The sequence below is a fragment of the Miscanthus floridulus genome, chromosome 9 (assembly GCF_019320115.1).
Source record: "Miscanthus floridulus cultivar M001 chromosome 9, ASM1932011v1, whole genome shotgun sequence".
In the NCBI taxonomy this organism is placed as follows: Eukaryota; Viridiplantae; Streptophyta; class Magnoliopsida; order Poales; family Poaceae; genus Miscanthus; species Miscanthus floridulus.
Genome location: NC_089588.1, coordinates 18,924,125 through 18,940,132, shown reverse-complemented (window position 1 = coordinate 18,940,132; position 16,008 = coordinate 18,924,125). Strand labels below are relative to the sequence as shown.

General features: G+C 42.9%; 1 protein-coding gene across 1 annotated transcript; it reads right to left on the bottom strand.

Moving 5' to 3' along the window:
• Positions 1-2,425: 2,425 nt before the first annotated feature.
• LOC136483507 (long chain acyl-CoA synthetase 6, peroxisomal-like) lies at positions 2,426-15,776 on the bottom strand. Its single transcript, XM_066480589.1, has 23 exons — positions 15,216-15,776; positions 14,084-14,144; positions 13,935-14,012; positions 12,627-12,698; positions 12,450-12,531; positions 12,024-12,129; positions 11,871-11,947; positions 11,700-11,744; positions 11,541-11,627; positions 10,263-10,352; positions 10,085-10,164; positions 9,898-9,991; positions 9,301-9,389; positions 9,085-9,173; positions 5,136-5,265; positions 4,906-5,021; positions 4,266-4,389; positions 4,093-4,179; positions 3,678-3,781; positions 3,509-3,594; positions 3,204-3,290; positions 3,008-3,094; positions 2,426-2,926 (listed from the first exon to the last, which is right to left on the bottom strand). Exons 1-23 carry the CDS (start codon positions 15,370-15,372, stop codon positions 2,831-2,833), a joined length of 2,124 nt encoding a protein of 707 aa, XP_066336686.1. The 5' UTR covers positions 15,373-15,776; the 3' UTR covers positions 2,426-2,830.
• Positions 15,777-16,008: the final 232 nt, after the last annotated feature.

The following is a 16,008-nucleotide window of genomic DNA, read 5'->3' as shown; positions in this document are numbered from 1 at the left end:
GGGCGGACACTCCGCCGGTGGAGTTACGAACCCTTACCTCCGTTCCTTCACCGAGTTGATCCACATCAACTCCAACTTCATTTCCTTTATAAATGTGCCAACACCACCATGTGTATGTGTGTTAGCATTTTCACAATCATTTTCCAAAGGATTAGCCACGCCACTCAATCCTAGCGACGATGCAAAGTTAGATCACTCAAGTGGCACTAGATGACCAATATGCAAACAAGTTTACCCCTCTTGATAGTATGGCTATCTATCCTAAATCCAGTCATAAACTTCTCTACACACCTATGACCGGTGAAATGAAATATCCTAGGTTATACCTTTGCCTTACGCATTCCATTCCATCTCCTCCAATGTCGATGCAACACATGCACCAACACAATCAACAATGATATGATCCACTTCATATCATCACATGATCATATTGGTTCATCGATCTTGACTTCACTTGTTTTTCATCGTTGCCTTCGTCCATCGGCGCCAAGTCTTGCTTAAGCTTCACCGCCACGCGGTCCATCGCTCCAAAGCCTCCAACTTGCCCTTCACGCTTGCAACCGGTCCATCAAGCCAAGTCTTATCTTGATTTTCTCCACCTTGATCACATGACCCAATGTCATGTCTCATTTGCAATGAGCTCCTTCATCATCACATGTGTGAGCTTTGCAACATTTCTATGCCATTTTCACCTTCATGGCATATGTTGCTCACACACATGTACCTATGGACTAATCACCTGTGTATCTCACATAAACACAATTAGTCCACCTATGTTGTCACTCAATTACCAAAACCACACAAGGACCTTTCAGATGGCTGGTGTGCATATGGGCGGATGGCATCTCATGGTCCGTGTGCATAGTGGTGCATGGCTCGTGGTGTGGTCCTAGCAATTTCCCCTTCAGTACAAATAATAAAACGACAGTGCTAGCGCTCGGACATCTACGCCTCACTCTATTTTGCATGCCCACGTGGTGCCCCGTGTCCATCCGAACGTCGCCCGCGTCTCCTGGCCCCACACGATCTACTTTTGAAATATCTAGATTAAACATTTATGACATATGTCTGAAGACAGGTAAAATACTTGAAATATGCGTCTGAAACACTTGCAAAAACACTTAAAAAGCCATTGCAAAATCATATGCAACATCCAGATAAAACACTTGCAACATATGTGTGAAACATATCCAACATCCAAATAAACACATTTGCGACATACTTTGTCTGAAAAAACAGATGCAACATTTGAAACAGATACCTGCAACATACGTGTATAGTCATTGCAACATATGCAATATCTCGATCTACTTTTGCACCATTTACATGAAACACTTGCAACATGCATATGAAACCCCTGAAACACTTGAAACATACGCTTGCAACATGTCTGACGCGACACTCTAGTGGACAACGACCACCATCTCTAGCAAGCCTCGAGGCGGTCGCGAAGTACGGCATGACCACGACGCCCTTGTCGTCTCTAGCCGCAGGAGGAGGTGATGAGGAGGATGCCGACACCGGCGCTGGCAATGAGGCGGCGGATGTGCGGGAGAGGGACCTTGTACTGGTACCCGAAGCGGAAGCCATCCTAGGATATGAGCAACACCATGGGCTGGGGGGAGCTTGGAGAGCGGACGCTGCAGTCACAACGGTGAGGGGCGGGCAAGGTCGTGGCGGCGGCGAGGGCCACGGTGAGGAGCAGGAGGTGGGGGCGAATGAGGGCTGGGGTGCGGCCACAGAGGAGGAGAGGAGAGCGACGGTGGGCAGCAACGAGTCACCGGGGGTCCAGACCTCGATTGAGTGGGGCAGAGACGCCATCGGCGGGCGGTGCTTCGACTGCAGGACTTGGGGAGAGTGGGAGTGGACTGGGTCTGGCAGAAGCAAAACATGCGTGCGGCTAGCTGCTTGCGGAGTGGGGGAATTTTTTTGAGGCGGTATGGGAGTATCAGATATTTGTGAATATGTGGATAACGTAAAGCCACGTAGCGTCCGGCGTCCGGACGCCCTAATCTATGAAGGCGGGCAAATAATAATGCCCCCTCTGAAAATAGTATTTCATATGTAGTTAATAGGAACGTCTATGAAAATAGTTTTGGAGGAGTTGTGACATAAATAAATATATAAATTTTTTATTAAAATAACTTTTATATTAAAATTACAAAGCTCAACGAGATCTAAAAGTTTGTAGTTCATAACATTTTAACTTCGATTGTTTAGTGAACTAAATATTCGTTTTAAGTTCTCAGATTTTGAAATTCGATTTTAAAAAATTTCAAAATACCCTAGATGAACACAAGAGCTGGACATTAAGTCATGGCTGGGAACAATTTGCTTTCTTTTCAGTCCTACATTTCTTAACCTCGCATAACTTTTATACAATTTTAACAAAAATGGGCTTCCTTTTTGTCTGTTATTATCAGCTTGTCCCAGTCAACTTGCTACGGCATTTCATCTCTATATACTTTGAATGTTGATAAAAGACTGTTACAGTCGAAAGGCACAGTTCTTTTTAGTATTTTTAGTATTGCATTTGTAGCACATATATACACAATATTTTCTGTGAAGTAACACTTTCTAGGGCACCTGTTCAGACCCAACATGTACTCTGTAAAAACATTTCTTTATAACTGGAACCATAGATTCAGTATGCACCAAGCACTGCCTCCGTCCGGTGAAAAATTATATATTCCAGAGCATGACATGATCCGTTATTTCCCGTGGCAGTAAAAAGATTTTACTTATTTCATGAGCTGGAATAAACAATAGCAGAATCCAATCTCCTGTATGGCTGTATTGATGACCTTTCTCCTTATATCGCACAAGTAGATTACAACTTCGACCTAGCTAACTCGGTCTCTCGCAACTGTGCATACATATCTGAGATTTCTTTTGCAAAGTATGCTTTAGCTTGCGGTCTCTTAATCTACAGATGCGTTGAGATCGAGTGTCAGCAGCTCAGTAATTTAGTATTGGAATCGCCTCTAACAGAGCAAATGAGCTTTACCTTGAATGTTGGGGTGAGGAGACCATTATCCAATGTGAATGGTTCAGCAACAAGAGCAACCGCTTTAGCAAATTCGAAACCTCTTAGCTGGTACAATATTATGGATAAAGTCGTCGATAAGAAGGCACATCTGTAACAGACAATTCATTTGTGGAGAGAATACTCAAGGAGAAGGGTCACATGTGAAGAATTATACCTGTGCTTCCTTCCCAATGGAATCCATATCAGTCAGGACAGCAGCTCTTGCTCTAGGATCAGCACAGAGCTGTCTCAAGTCCTCGTACTACATGTTACCAAGGGCAATTTAGAAAATAAACATGAACTGCAACTCCAAAGCATTTTATTTGTGGCTCTAAATTATTTCAAAGCTTTGATGTGATGAGATAGTGGTAAAAACCTAAGTACTTGTGCTTGGTTTACATTCTAAACTGGAGCAGTGTGAAAACTGCTTTCATGAGCTCAAATAAACAGGGGACAACTGCAGTAGTCCAATACTTTCACCTGAATTCCTTCTGATGCAGCCCAAGCCTTCAGCACCTCCAGTTCGACTGCTACAATGGCAACTAGGAAAGAGTTGAAACTATCACCTGCATCCAGATCAACAACTTTAAGATGTACATGACGGTACTTGATGCTTTCAGCTGATATGGATTCACGAGTATTATATTACCATATATAAAGCATTGAGCAATGAATTTGCACTTAGCATAGACATTCTCAATCTTCTCTGGAGCTATGTATTCTCCTTGAGCTAACTTGAAAATGTTCTTTTTCCTTGAACCCAGAAAAGTACAAACAATTAACAACACAAAAATAAAACTTAGCATAGACATTCTCAATCTTCTCTGGAGTCTGGAGCTATGTATTCTCCTTGAGCTAACTTGAAAATGTTCTTTTTCCTTGAAAATTTCTTGACATCTAGGATGAATTTCAAACTGAATTGTTATGGCTATACTTAACTTCATGTGTACTACATACATGATTTTTGTGATGATTTTTGAAACATTGCAACATGGTATTTTAGCTAACGAGGGCGCCAAATCTGCACTCAAACTGGAATACCAAAAGACATTGTTCAGCTTTACCTATCTATAATTTTCAGACGCCCTCCAGGCAGCCACAAACCTATGTCTCCAGTATGTAACCAACCATCCTCATCAATGACCTCTCTTCTGCAGGTTTTCAAATACATTTATCAAAGTTTAATGGATATATTTATTTAAAAGATGTAAATAGATGTGTGATGACAACAAGTTACGTTTGGACTTCATCTTTATAGTAACCGCGGAATATTATAGGCCCCCTAACACAAATTTCTCCACGAGGATATGGTTGATCCTCCGAAGTATAATTCATTTCTGGGACGTCCACTAGTTTAACCTCTGAAGAAGAAAACAGAATGCATATTATTAAAGACTGAAAACAATGCATATAGCTTAGCATCAAGCAAATCTTTCAAGTTTGTGTTGAACCTAGTATAATTTGTGCAAAAAGAGAAAGAACGGTGACATCTTTTTCATAGAACACCATAATTTCACTCATGGACTACTGTATCTTGTTAACTGGGCAGCCTCAAACAAAATTGAACATTGAACATAAAAATAACCCTTGAATGTATGTAAGAGACAACTCAGGATAACATGAAACAAATGCAAGACTAACCCAGAACAGGTTTCTTCAGTACAGCTATTCTCAAGTATCACCACAATTCAGTATGAAGGTGAGGAACATAAATGTAAATCAAAAGCATGTAATAGCATAAACACACCATTATTGGAAGATGGATTCTCTCTGTGCTATTTATGTATTAACAAGCTTTATGAGGAATTACTGTTGACATAAGAGCAAACTTTACCCAAAATTAATTCTAATCTTAAAAAACTAAATCCAGAGCTTACCACAAGAAGGATTTGGAGATCCAACATGTCCAATTGATCTGTCACCAATATTCATTGTACTGATGACACACGATGTCTCTGTCATTCCATACCCTTCAAGAACTTCACCGAAGCATCTAGAGAAAAGAGTTAATAGTGTTTATTATTTAGGGTCACTTATTATTAACAGAGCCAAACTTGTTTCATATAATCATCATGCCACCAACTTAGCACAGACGAATGCAGCTTACATTCTTAGAAATTCCATGACATCTGGTGACAAGGGAGAAGCGCCTGAAGTCATAAGTCTCATTCGTCCGCCAAGTCTAGCTTTAATTTTGTTAAATACCAACTTGTCCCACATAGGTGATGGGTTTGTACCTAACAACAGAAAACACAGAAGTAACATTTCATTATCATGTAGGGTATGGAAATCTGATCTGTTGGTGGAGCATGAATGAAATTTTGCATCTTTCAGTCCAAATGAAGTTCAAGCTATTATTTTTCCTCGGGAGAGAGGCATATCAACTCCGCCTATGGTGGGGCGCCTTTGGTGTCCCAGCATAGCAGGTCCCAAGCCCTGGTAAAGGAGGAGGGTTGTGTTAGGTGTGGCGAGCCAATGTAAAAACTTAGCCACTTAAATGGAGATGAAATCCGAAAGAAAATCGTTGGGGCGTAACCCTCTTAGCGACGCGCCATATCGGAACCCGGGTATGGTGTTAAATGGGCAAGGGCCGGGTCGTCACCCCCGTGACGCGCCGTGTCGTGATCTGGGCATGGTGTCAAGTAACCAAGGATCGGGTCATCGCTTCCTTAGTGGCGCGCTACATCGGTGCCCGGGTGTAGTGAAAAATGAGCAAGGGTCTTCGCATCAGAGTCGACGGGTGCGAAGGGTAAGGAAGCTAGTCGAACCAACTAGGATCCGTTTAGGTAGTTGGAATGTAGGGTCACTTACAGGTAAGTTAAGAGAATTAGTTGATACCGCGACTAGGAGGCGTGTAAATATATTATGCGTTTAAGAGACTAAATGGAATGGTCAGAAGGCGAAGGAGGTGGACAATACAGGTTTCAAGCTTTGGTATACAGGGACAGTCGCGAATAGAAATGGAGTAGGAGTTTTGATTGATAAGAGCCTCAAGAATGGTGTGGTGGGAGTGAGAAGGCAAGGAGATAGGATTATCTTAGTCAAGCTTGGCGTTGATGATATGGTCTTGAACGTAATTAGTGCGTATGCCCCCCAAGTAGGCCTCGACGAGAGTGCTAAGAGACAGTTCTGGGAAGACTTAGATGACCTGGTTAGAGCTATACCTAGTAGTGAGAAGCTTTTTATAGGAGATCTTAATGGGCATGTAGGTACTACAAGCGCAGGTTTCGAGGCAGTTCATGGAGGTTTTGGGTATGGTAGTAGGAATCAGGAGGGGGAGGAAGCTCTAGACTTCGCGGTAGCTTTTGACATGATGATAGCCAACACTTTCTTTAGAAAGAGAGAATCTCATCTAGTGACCTTCAGTAGCGGACAACACTGTAGTCAGATTGACTTTGTCCTCGCAAGAAGAAAGGACAAACGAGCATGCTTGGATTGCAAGGTGATACCAGGGGAGTGTGTTGTTTCTCAACATAAGCTTTTGGTGGCAGATTTTCGTTTTCAGATGCGTGCCCGTAGGGATAAACAAGCTAAAATTGAAAGAACAAAGTGGTGGAAACTAAAAGGGGAGACGTCAGAGGTATTTAGGGAAAGGGTTATCAAAGGGGCTCTTGGAAGGAAGAAGACGACATAAACAATATGTGGGACAAGATGGCAACCAACATTTGGAAGGTAGCCTCAGAGGTGTGTGGAGTAACCAAAGAAAGGGGACGTGAGGCTAAAGATACTTGGTGGTGGAACGAGGAAGTCCAAAGGGCTATTAAGGAGAAGAAAGAATGCTATAGACGCTTGTACCATGACAGGAGTGTGGACAACATAGAGAAGTATAAGGTGGCAAAGAAGACTGCAAAGCGAGCTGTAAGTGTGGCAAAGGGTAGAGCGTACGAGGATCTTTACCAACATTTGAGTACGAAGGAAGGAGAGAAGGACATTTATAGGATGGCTAGGGTTCGTGAGAGAAAGACACGGGACTTCAACCAAGTTAAGTGCATTAAGGATGAAAGGGAGCATCTCTTGTTAAAGGAGGATGAGATCCGACATCGATGGCAAGAGTATTTTGACAAATTGTTCAATGGTGAGAATATGGACACAACCTTTCAGTTGGATGACTCTTTTGATAACACCAATAGGCGTTTTGTGTGGAGAATCCAAGAATCTGAGGTCAGAGAGGCGTTGAAAAGGATGAAAGGAGGTAAGACGATGGGACCGGATGGTATCCCAATCGAGGTGTGGAGATGCCTCGGGGACATAGCTGTAGTATGGTTAACCAAGCTGTTCAACCATATTTTTCGATCGAACAAGATGCCTGATGAGTGGAGGAGAAGTATATTGGTACCGATCTACAAGAATAAAGGGGATATACAAAGTTGTACAAATTACCGAGGAATTAAGTTGATGAGCCATACTATAAAGCTATGGGAGAGAGTTATCGAGCATCGCTTGAGAGCAATAACGTGGGTCTCTATGAACCAATTTGATTTCATGCCCGGAAGGTCAACCATGGAAGCCATTTTCTTAATAAGACAAGTTATGGAGCGGTATAGGGAGAAGAAGAAGGACCTACACATGGTTTTTATTGACTTAAAGAAGGCTTATGATAAAATACCAAGGAATATTATGTGGTGGGCGTTGGACAAACATAAAGTCCCAACGAAGTACGTCGGGCTCATTAAGGACATGTACAGCAATGTTGTAACTAGAGTTCGAACAAGTGATGGAGACACGGATGACTTCCCGATTAGGATAGGACTACATCAAGGGTCAGCTTTGAGCCCTTATTTGTTTGCTTTAGTGATGGATGAGGTCACAAGGGACATACAAGGGGACATCCCTTGGTGTATGCTTTTCGCGGACGATGTAGTGCTAGTTGATGAAAGCCGGACAGGAGTGAATCAGAAACTGGAGTTATGGCGGGAGACTTTGGAGTCCAAAGGTTTTAGACTTAGTAGAACTAAAACTGAGTATATGAGATGTGACTTCGGCACTACTACTCGGGAGGAGGAAGATGTTAGTTTGGAAGGTCAAGTAGTGCCTAGGAAGGATACCTTTCGATATTTAGGATCAATGCTACAGAGGGACGGGGATATTGATGAAGATGTTAGCCATAGAATCAAAGCAGGGTGGATGAAGTGGCGGCAAGCGTCTGGTGTCCTATGTGACAAAAGGGTACCACAGAAGCTAAAAGGCAAGTTTTATAGGACGGCGATTAGACCTGCTATGTTGTATGGTGCAGAATGTTGGCATACGAAAAGACGACATATTCAACAGCTAAGTGTCGCAGAAATGCGTATGTTGCGTTGGATTTGCGGTCATACAAGAAGGGATCGAGTTCGGAACGATGATATACGGAAGAGATTAGAGGTAGCGCCAATTGAAGAAAAGCTTATCCAACACCGGTTGAGATGGTTTGGACATGTGCAACGGAGACCTCCAGATGCACCGGTGCGTAGTGGAATCTTAAGTCAGGATAATAACATGAAGAGAGGCAGAGGAAAACCGAAGTTGACTTGGGTAGAGGCAATAAAAGGAGACTTGAAAAGATGGAATATACCCAAAGACTTAGCCTTAGATAGGAGTGCTTGGAAGACAGCTATTCACGTGCCTGAACCTTGATTGCTTCTGTTGGGTTTCAACTCTAGCCTACCCCAACTTGTTTGGGACTTAAAGGCTTTGTTGTTGTTGTTGTTGTTGTTGTTGTTGTTGTGGGAGAGAGGCATATCATATCATTAAAGAAGAACTGAACTTCAAGCTGATTCAGTTGTTATGGTCAAAGTAATATCCATGTAAAAATATAGGAAGGACTATGTAACAAACTAATTAGGTAGTTCATGCCAAGGACAGATGACTCACGAGTCAGGACTACCAGTTCATACATAGTCCATGAACAACATTGCGATTTACCATGACCTAGCAGGCTACATAAGAATTCCCGTACTGATTCTATGCACCTCAGGAAAGAAATCCTGTTAATTGGTTTCCGAGGTAGAATTGTAGAAATTACAAGCTCAAGCTGCAAGCGAATGTAAATGGACTCCACAAAGTTGTTAGTCTGTTACCGTTTATCATAGCATGTCGCTTGGCATTGTATGCTGTATGGTACAACCTTTCTCTCAATCCCCCAGACTCCTTCACAGCATTTGTAATTCTACAAGGTGATTATGCAATCAAGTTATCAGCACCAAGAAAGAAGAAACAATAATCTTAAAAGAAATGACCTGCAATAATTACACCAAACATGAAAAACAAAATCTGGATTACTGATATTGTCTTACACAGCATAAATTCTGTTATATAACCGGGGAACACTTGCGAATATTGTTGGTCTCAAAGCAGCCAAATCATCCATCAGCTTCAAGTTATCCTGGATGTTAATGTAACATAAACATAATTACCAAAAAGATGAAAAAAGAGCACAAAACTAAAGGTAAAGCAATAATTATGAAAAATAGTAAGTAAATACGCCACATTCGCTATTTGATAAGGGAGGAACATAATGTTCAGTGGACAATGCAATGTGTGCCAATATAATAGATTGTTAGAATATTAATCTCAGAGATCGAATGGCCCAAAGGTTTCATAAGTCATTCAAACTAGAAACAAACATTGCATTAATGAACTATTCAGCGCCTCTCTTTTATAATTCTCCATATTATTTTATCCATGCCATTTTGCTCACCTTGTGAGCGTTTGGCCTAGAAGCCAGACGACTGTAGCAACAGTAAAACAGCGGCTAGGAATAAGCTCAAGCGAACACATGACGACCATGAACACAAATACAGTTTTTCTAGAGATGGCATGGTTATTCAAACATAAAGAATGCAATGTACTAGTATAAAGCTATCATCCTAGATAGTTTCAGATCTGCATACCCCTTGGTAGAATCCAATGGCAACACCATAGTGAAGCAATGCAATCTGGTTAGCCCTCTCATAGATGTGAGCCAAAGGTAGATATGAGATGTACCTGAGGAGTGATACAAATAGCTACTTTCAATATTGAGTGCTGACATAAGCAAAATAAGCTACAGAAGAAAGAAACAGTTAATGATTTACTCACACGTCAGAGGGGTAAAACTTAATGCCTAAACTTGACCCTGCTACATTGGCAATTAAGTTCTCATGAGAAAGTACAGCTCCCTGGGCAAAGATTGACAATCCAACTTCACCAATTTGAAAGGTAAATGCAGAAGACTCTGCTAGTGGAGCAAAGAATAATAAAAGCATTGATGATTTACCTTTGGTGTGCCAGTAGTGCCACTGGTGTAGCAGATAGTAGCTATATCTTCAGGTTTTGGAGGACGAAAAGTTTGAGGACTCATCCTTCCCTGAGTTGAAGAAAAAAGAGGAGTTCATAAAACAAGTGAACATGGTAAAGTAGCAACTAGAACGGTGGTAGAACATTTTATTCAAAACAAGAACATGAGAGACAGTTTGTTGATACAGGAAAAGGGCGTACCCAGTGCAGAGAGCTCCCGCTCTGTGCGGGGTCTGGGGAAGGGTGTTAGTGGCAAGCCTTACCCTCGCCTGTGCAATGCGAGGAGACCGCGACTCGAACCCGGGACCTTCCGGTCACAGGCGGTAAGACTCTACCGCTTGCACCAGGCCCGCCCTTCTTGTTGATACAGGAAACTCCTATACAAAAGAAAAAAATGCCAGCAAGTGCATCATGGGACCAAAGGCTTTTGTTGTATGCCCAGCATGTGCGTGCTTGGGGCTAAGGCGTTTGTTGTTTTAAGCCCAGGATGTGCATAATATGTACGGCAATAAGCATTTAACACGTGCCCGTACTATTACTATAAACACAGAACCATGAGTTTAACAATAAGAACATGTCCATCCAGTAGACCAAAACTTGTTGCTATGTAAGATTGTTTCTGTGCTCTCGTGTTCAAGGGGGACACAACATAGCAACTTGTAGTTGGCACATAAAGAGTGTTGGAACCTTTTCAAGTATATCAGCAAAGCATTTGTAGACAATAGACAAGAAAATAACAAGAATAGAGCAAGTGACCAAAAGGAATGACAATTTTACTTTTGAGGTGCTTCAAGAGAAGCTGATTTAGCCTACTAAAGATTATTGACAGTAACAATGGCTATCATGTACTTGATATCTCTCAAAACTCCTTAACGTCACATATACAAACAATAGAGTGGTTGGCCGTATAGTATAATCTGTAATTCTGAGGGTTGTCTGTTGCCGCCTTGGTGGGTTTGCGCCTGCTTGAGCCTTGCAAGCGTCCAGACCGATCCAAGATGGTGAACAGACTTGTAACGTTTCAAACAAAACTCCTGTCTTCTTAATGAAATACAGGCTCCCACCCGCTCGCGAAAAAAACAAACAGTAGTGTGGTTTATGGAAATACGTGCTCAGGGCTCAGGCACGTTTATGTAAACATAGTGTGGTTTACAGGAACCAAAATGTACAGCAACAACCACTATGCAGTGCTAAGGATAGGTCTCCATAGACAAATATTTTTTTATGAGAAAACTCAAGGATCATTTAGCAAACCCACCTCGTTGAGTAGTCTGTTGTATGTCATAATTTTGCATTCAGTAGTTGTTGGTGCAGTTGGCATATTTGAATCATCTCCACCAACCACCTATACAGAAACATGTTATTGAATACAAAGGAAGGATACAAAGCACATACAATTGTAAACTGTCCAACTTACCACAATAAGACGAACACACAGCATTTGAGTTATAAAGTTTAAAATCTGCAACCGATAGATAAACCCAAAGAAACAGGTTGAATAATCAGTTTACACTTTGTCATTATATATCACGATACAGTACAGAAACTAGTAATTATTTAATGTTGAGGTAAGATATTGAAATCTCACAGCGCTTAGAGTTTGTGGCACACAGAATATAACTTCTACTGTTGCATGGTTCACTATAAACTGAACTGCATCTGGACCTGAAGATAGTGTACAAAAAGACGTTATTACACGAATGAAGAAGGGATCAATGGTCATTCTTTGATGTGAACATACCGAGAGTATCATAAAGTGGTACAGATACATATGAGTATGCCGCACAAGCATGGTCAAGTATGATCCACTCCGGTCTGTTTATAAAATATAGACCAATTCGTGCACCCTGATTAAGAAAAAGGAATATTTAAAGTAAGTTCAAATAATTCACCATTGGATACTAGAAGTAACCCCCCCCCCCCCCCCCCCCCCCTACTGTTCTTACTAGTGCTACTACCTCTTTTTCTAGATCTTCCCTGAGGCATTTGCTGTGTTTTATGTCTAGCCTACCCCAACTTGCTTTGGACTAAAAGGCTTAATTGTTAGTGCTGCTGTTACGAATGCTAAACTTTATTTACAAATATATCCATGTGTGGCAAAATATATGCTTATTAAATTAAAAGTCAAAAAAGAGGAACAATTCTTGTTGAGAGCATGATGGCTCACTTCAGGTATTCCGTGATAAATAAGACCAGAACCTATTGCAGTTCTGCTCGTGCTAGCTTCTCCATATGTCATCCACTTGTAGCTGCAATATTTGTTGACTCAAAAGAGTAAACAATGCTAGAAAAAAAGGTAGCAGAAAGGAAATAATTAGGCATGCATCAGGTAACTGATCCTTACTCTCCAACTGTTCCATCTGGGCAGATTCTTGTACCCAAATATCTACAATCTCGGAAAGTTTTGACTGCATATCTGTGGAATATGGCATACATAGGTCATTGTGCCTGACAGATGACTAAAGCACTAAGCATTTTCTTATGAATCATATAGTCTGCAAAAATAAGCATATTTTAGCAGGTTGCATAAAACCAGCAGATAAAAAACTGTCATTCAACTTTTTTAGCTCTTCCTTTACAATTACAATTGCTTAAAAAGTTACAGGTCCACTTTGCCAAATTAATCTGACCCAAAAAATGGCGATATATTTTTTCAGATCCGAGTCTTCCACAACATAACTAGCATTTGTTTACCTAACTCCTTTTTTCTAGGAAATCTTTCATAAGCAATGTAAAACTATCACATCAATAGTTTACACTCTTGAATGTGCAAAAAAAAAGAAAAAAAAGAGAGTTGAAAACAAAGGTATGCTCTCATGTTACCGTCCACAGTTGCGTATATAAAAAGGCATGATACATTTCAACAAAAATATGGACATACATGTGAATTGGACAATTGGTGTGGGCGCAACTCTTCATGTGTGGTCTGCAACCCACACCCGGTGTTACATGCACACCGGTGAGGGTGCCACTGTCCAACTCGAGCACGAGTATCTGATTTGCCAGATTTTTTGGGGACATGCTACATAGCACTTGTAATAGCATAAGTGTCGGAAATCCGACACAGTTGTGGGGTGTCTGACTTGGTAAAAAAAAGGTGTCAGGGTAGCATTGCCCGCACCAATTCACATGCTGATTTCTCTTTTTTGTTTCTCATAGCATTTTTTTTTATTCAAGCTCAAATTTTACAAGACAGAGACGGTTGCATGATCTATCTGTCCATATTTTTGTTGGATTTTTTCATGCACTTTTTTACATTTGCAAACGTGCGCCAGGAATATGGGAGCATAGGGTATGTTCTCAAATCTCATAACCAAGCATCCTTCGAAGAAGTTGAGATGGGAATTTATTACAGTTTAAACAGATCAAGTAGGTTGATGGTGCTGGTCATCCTTTCTTTCGCACAACATCTCACTCCCATCTCATCAATCAAGGAAAAAAATGCCAGAAAAGATCCTGTCAAAAACGTACTCGTGCACAATAACAACTCTCCCAGCTCTACTAACGAACTTTCCAATCTCAGAGGGTATTTGGCAGAGAAATTAGTTTCTGATGACTGGTAAATAAAAAAAATAGCGCCATCATTTGTTCGATCTGTTGAAAGTCATGGGCATTCAATTGAAGTCAGATGAGAGAGATTGAGAATTCTTACACAAAATTATCATGCAACGTTCCAATCTCCGGGTTATCAGGGAATTTATTTATTAATCTTAGAGGCGAGTGTGCAGATCTGCAAGACAGGAAGAGGTAATATAAACCACCAAAAAAAGCAAAATGCAGCTTAACATGTAAGTAACCTACCTGTACACATTCCACTTTCCAGTTTGCAGCTTCTCAGGGAGAACAACACTGTAGCCCTGTTCTGTTTAAGAAAAAGGTATGAGAAGTCAACTGCTAATGGAACCTTTGGTTTGCATAAGCTAAAATCGCAAATATATACATGTTGCCTATAAGAAATGGTCCAAGTTAACTGAAACATGAACAGTTGAAATTGGGATGATATATGGGACCAATGGGTCATGCACAGGTAAGAAACAGATTGCAGCAAACTATTCATGCCCATATTAATTAACTATAAAAATTCAGTGTACTCTACGGATTTGAACTTGGGATGACAGGATAGACTCGTAAGCTTGCCACTGCATTAACTAAATAGTTTATATGCTTCCGATTTTTATACTGTGCCATCTGCCATACTACTGAAACATGAGTTGGTGAGTTGGACCTGGACATGAAACAACCAGTGTCCTGTCTTGAGCACTAAAGTGGGTGTACTACCGTGATCAGCTATTCAGCAAACACAGGACAATAGGAGTAGCAAATTCCAAACAGGCTAACTGAACAGAACAGCACTCTTTTTCATTCACCGGTTTCTGCATCAAAACTGCAGGGTTCCCACTTCCCACCCACCCAGTGACCCAGACATAGTACGGAATATCATCAGATAAAGAAGAACAAAAGTAAAAAAGGGAGAGGCATCCGGTCCAATCCAATCTGAAGAGCAAAGCAACACCCCCGATCCAGTGCAAAAAGCGACGGTTCCATTGTTATATAAAAAAAGTAGAGCGGTCAACCGAACGATCAGCTGATACGTGGCGGCGGCCCGCCGGCACGTGCGGCTCGGCAGCCGACGCTCCCATGGCCTCGCAAAGATCCCCCGACCCCGACAGGATTGCGACTACCTCTAGAGGCAGGCCTCCGTTAACACTTTGGATCGGCATAATTCGACGGCGGCGGAGGGGAACCCCGGAGGCCTCACCAACAGGCGACAACGTAACTCCGGGTGGGTAGTATTGTAGCAATAGTATAGGGCGGCTGGCTCTGAGCCTGACACCCCACGCCACGCCGTCGCGGCGCCGCATGCATTCCGGACGCCGGAGGAGAGGTGAGGGGGGATCGGGGAAGGGGAAGCGCGGCGTGCCGGTGTACGTACCGTGGGCGTACTCGGCGGCGACGGGGTTGGCGGCGAGGCCGCATCCCCCGGCCTTCGGCGGCGGCGGCTGGTGGTGGACGTGGGCAGAGACCGCGCGGAGCCGGCGCTGGGCGGCGCCCATTGTGGACTGCTCCTGCTCCTGCTCCTCCCGCGCCATTGCTTCCGTTCCGTGCTCGGCTCGGCTGGAGTCCGTCAGGTCCTTGTCCCTGGCGTTGCGTTGCGTGGGGACGATGCGATGTGGGGTGGGATTGTGGGAAGGCGAGGAGGTCGAGAGCTGCCCGAGGTGGCGGAGGAGACGGTTGGATTGTAATAGTATACGCGTGTTCCTGCCTTCCTGGCGTGGGAATCGAGAGGCGAGAGAGAGCGATGCGTCGCCGTCGCCGTCGCGTCGGGGACGGCTGAGTCGGGACGGGGACGGGGACGGGGACGGACTCCTCCTCCTCCTCGTGGTCACCAATCGCTGGCTTCGCTGCGTCGCGCTCACCACAGATATGCGCTCGCGGTTGCGGGGTTCAGGCCTTCGGGGTTTGGATTTGGACGGATGGACACGGACGGACGGATGGATAAACTGCTCGAGATCGAGACGGTTTCTAGACGATGGATGCGTGCGTGCATCGGTGTTCTCGACGCCTTTTGGAGTCGTCTAGGGAAGGAACAGCTCACGGATATATAATATAAAAATTAAGATAAATAAATGGATAATTAGTCGTGTTCTGTTCTCAGCGTCAGTTTGCTTTTGCTTGCGTGGCCGCGTGGGCGTCTCTCTCGTCTCGTCGTGCCGTGCGGCGGGGCA

Excerpts from the sequence above, each read along its gene's own strand:
- LOC136483507 (XM_066480589.1), bottom strand. The coding sequence starts at position 15,372 with ATGGCGCGGGAGGAGCAGGAGCAGGAGCAGTCCACAATGGGCGCCGCC. Across the intron at positions 10,165-10,262 it reads GCACTACTGGCACACCAAAG|GGAGCTGTACTTTCTCATGA; the intron begins GTAAATCATCAA and ends ATCTTTGCCCAG. Across the intron at positions 9,390-9,897 it reads CCATTGGATTCTACCAAGGG|GATAACTTGAAGCTGATGGA; the intron begins GTATGCAGATCT and ends ATTAACATCCAG.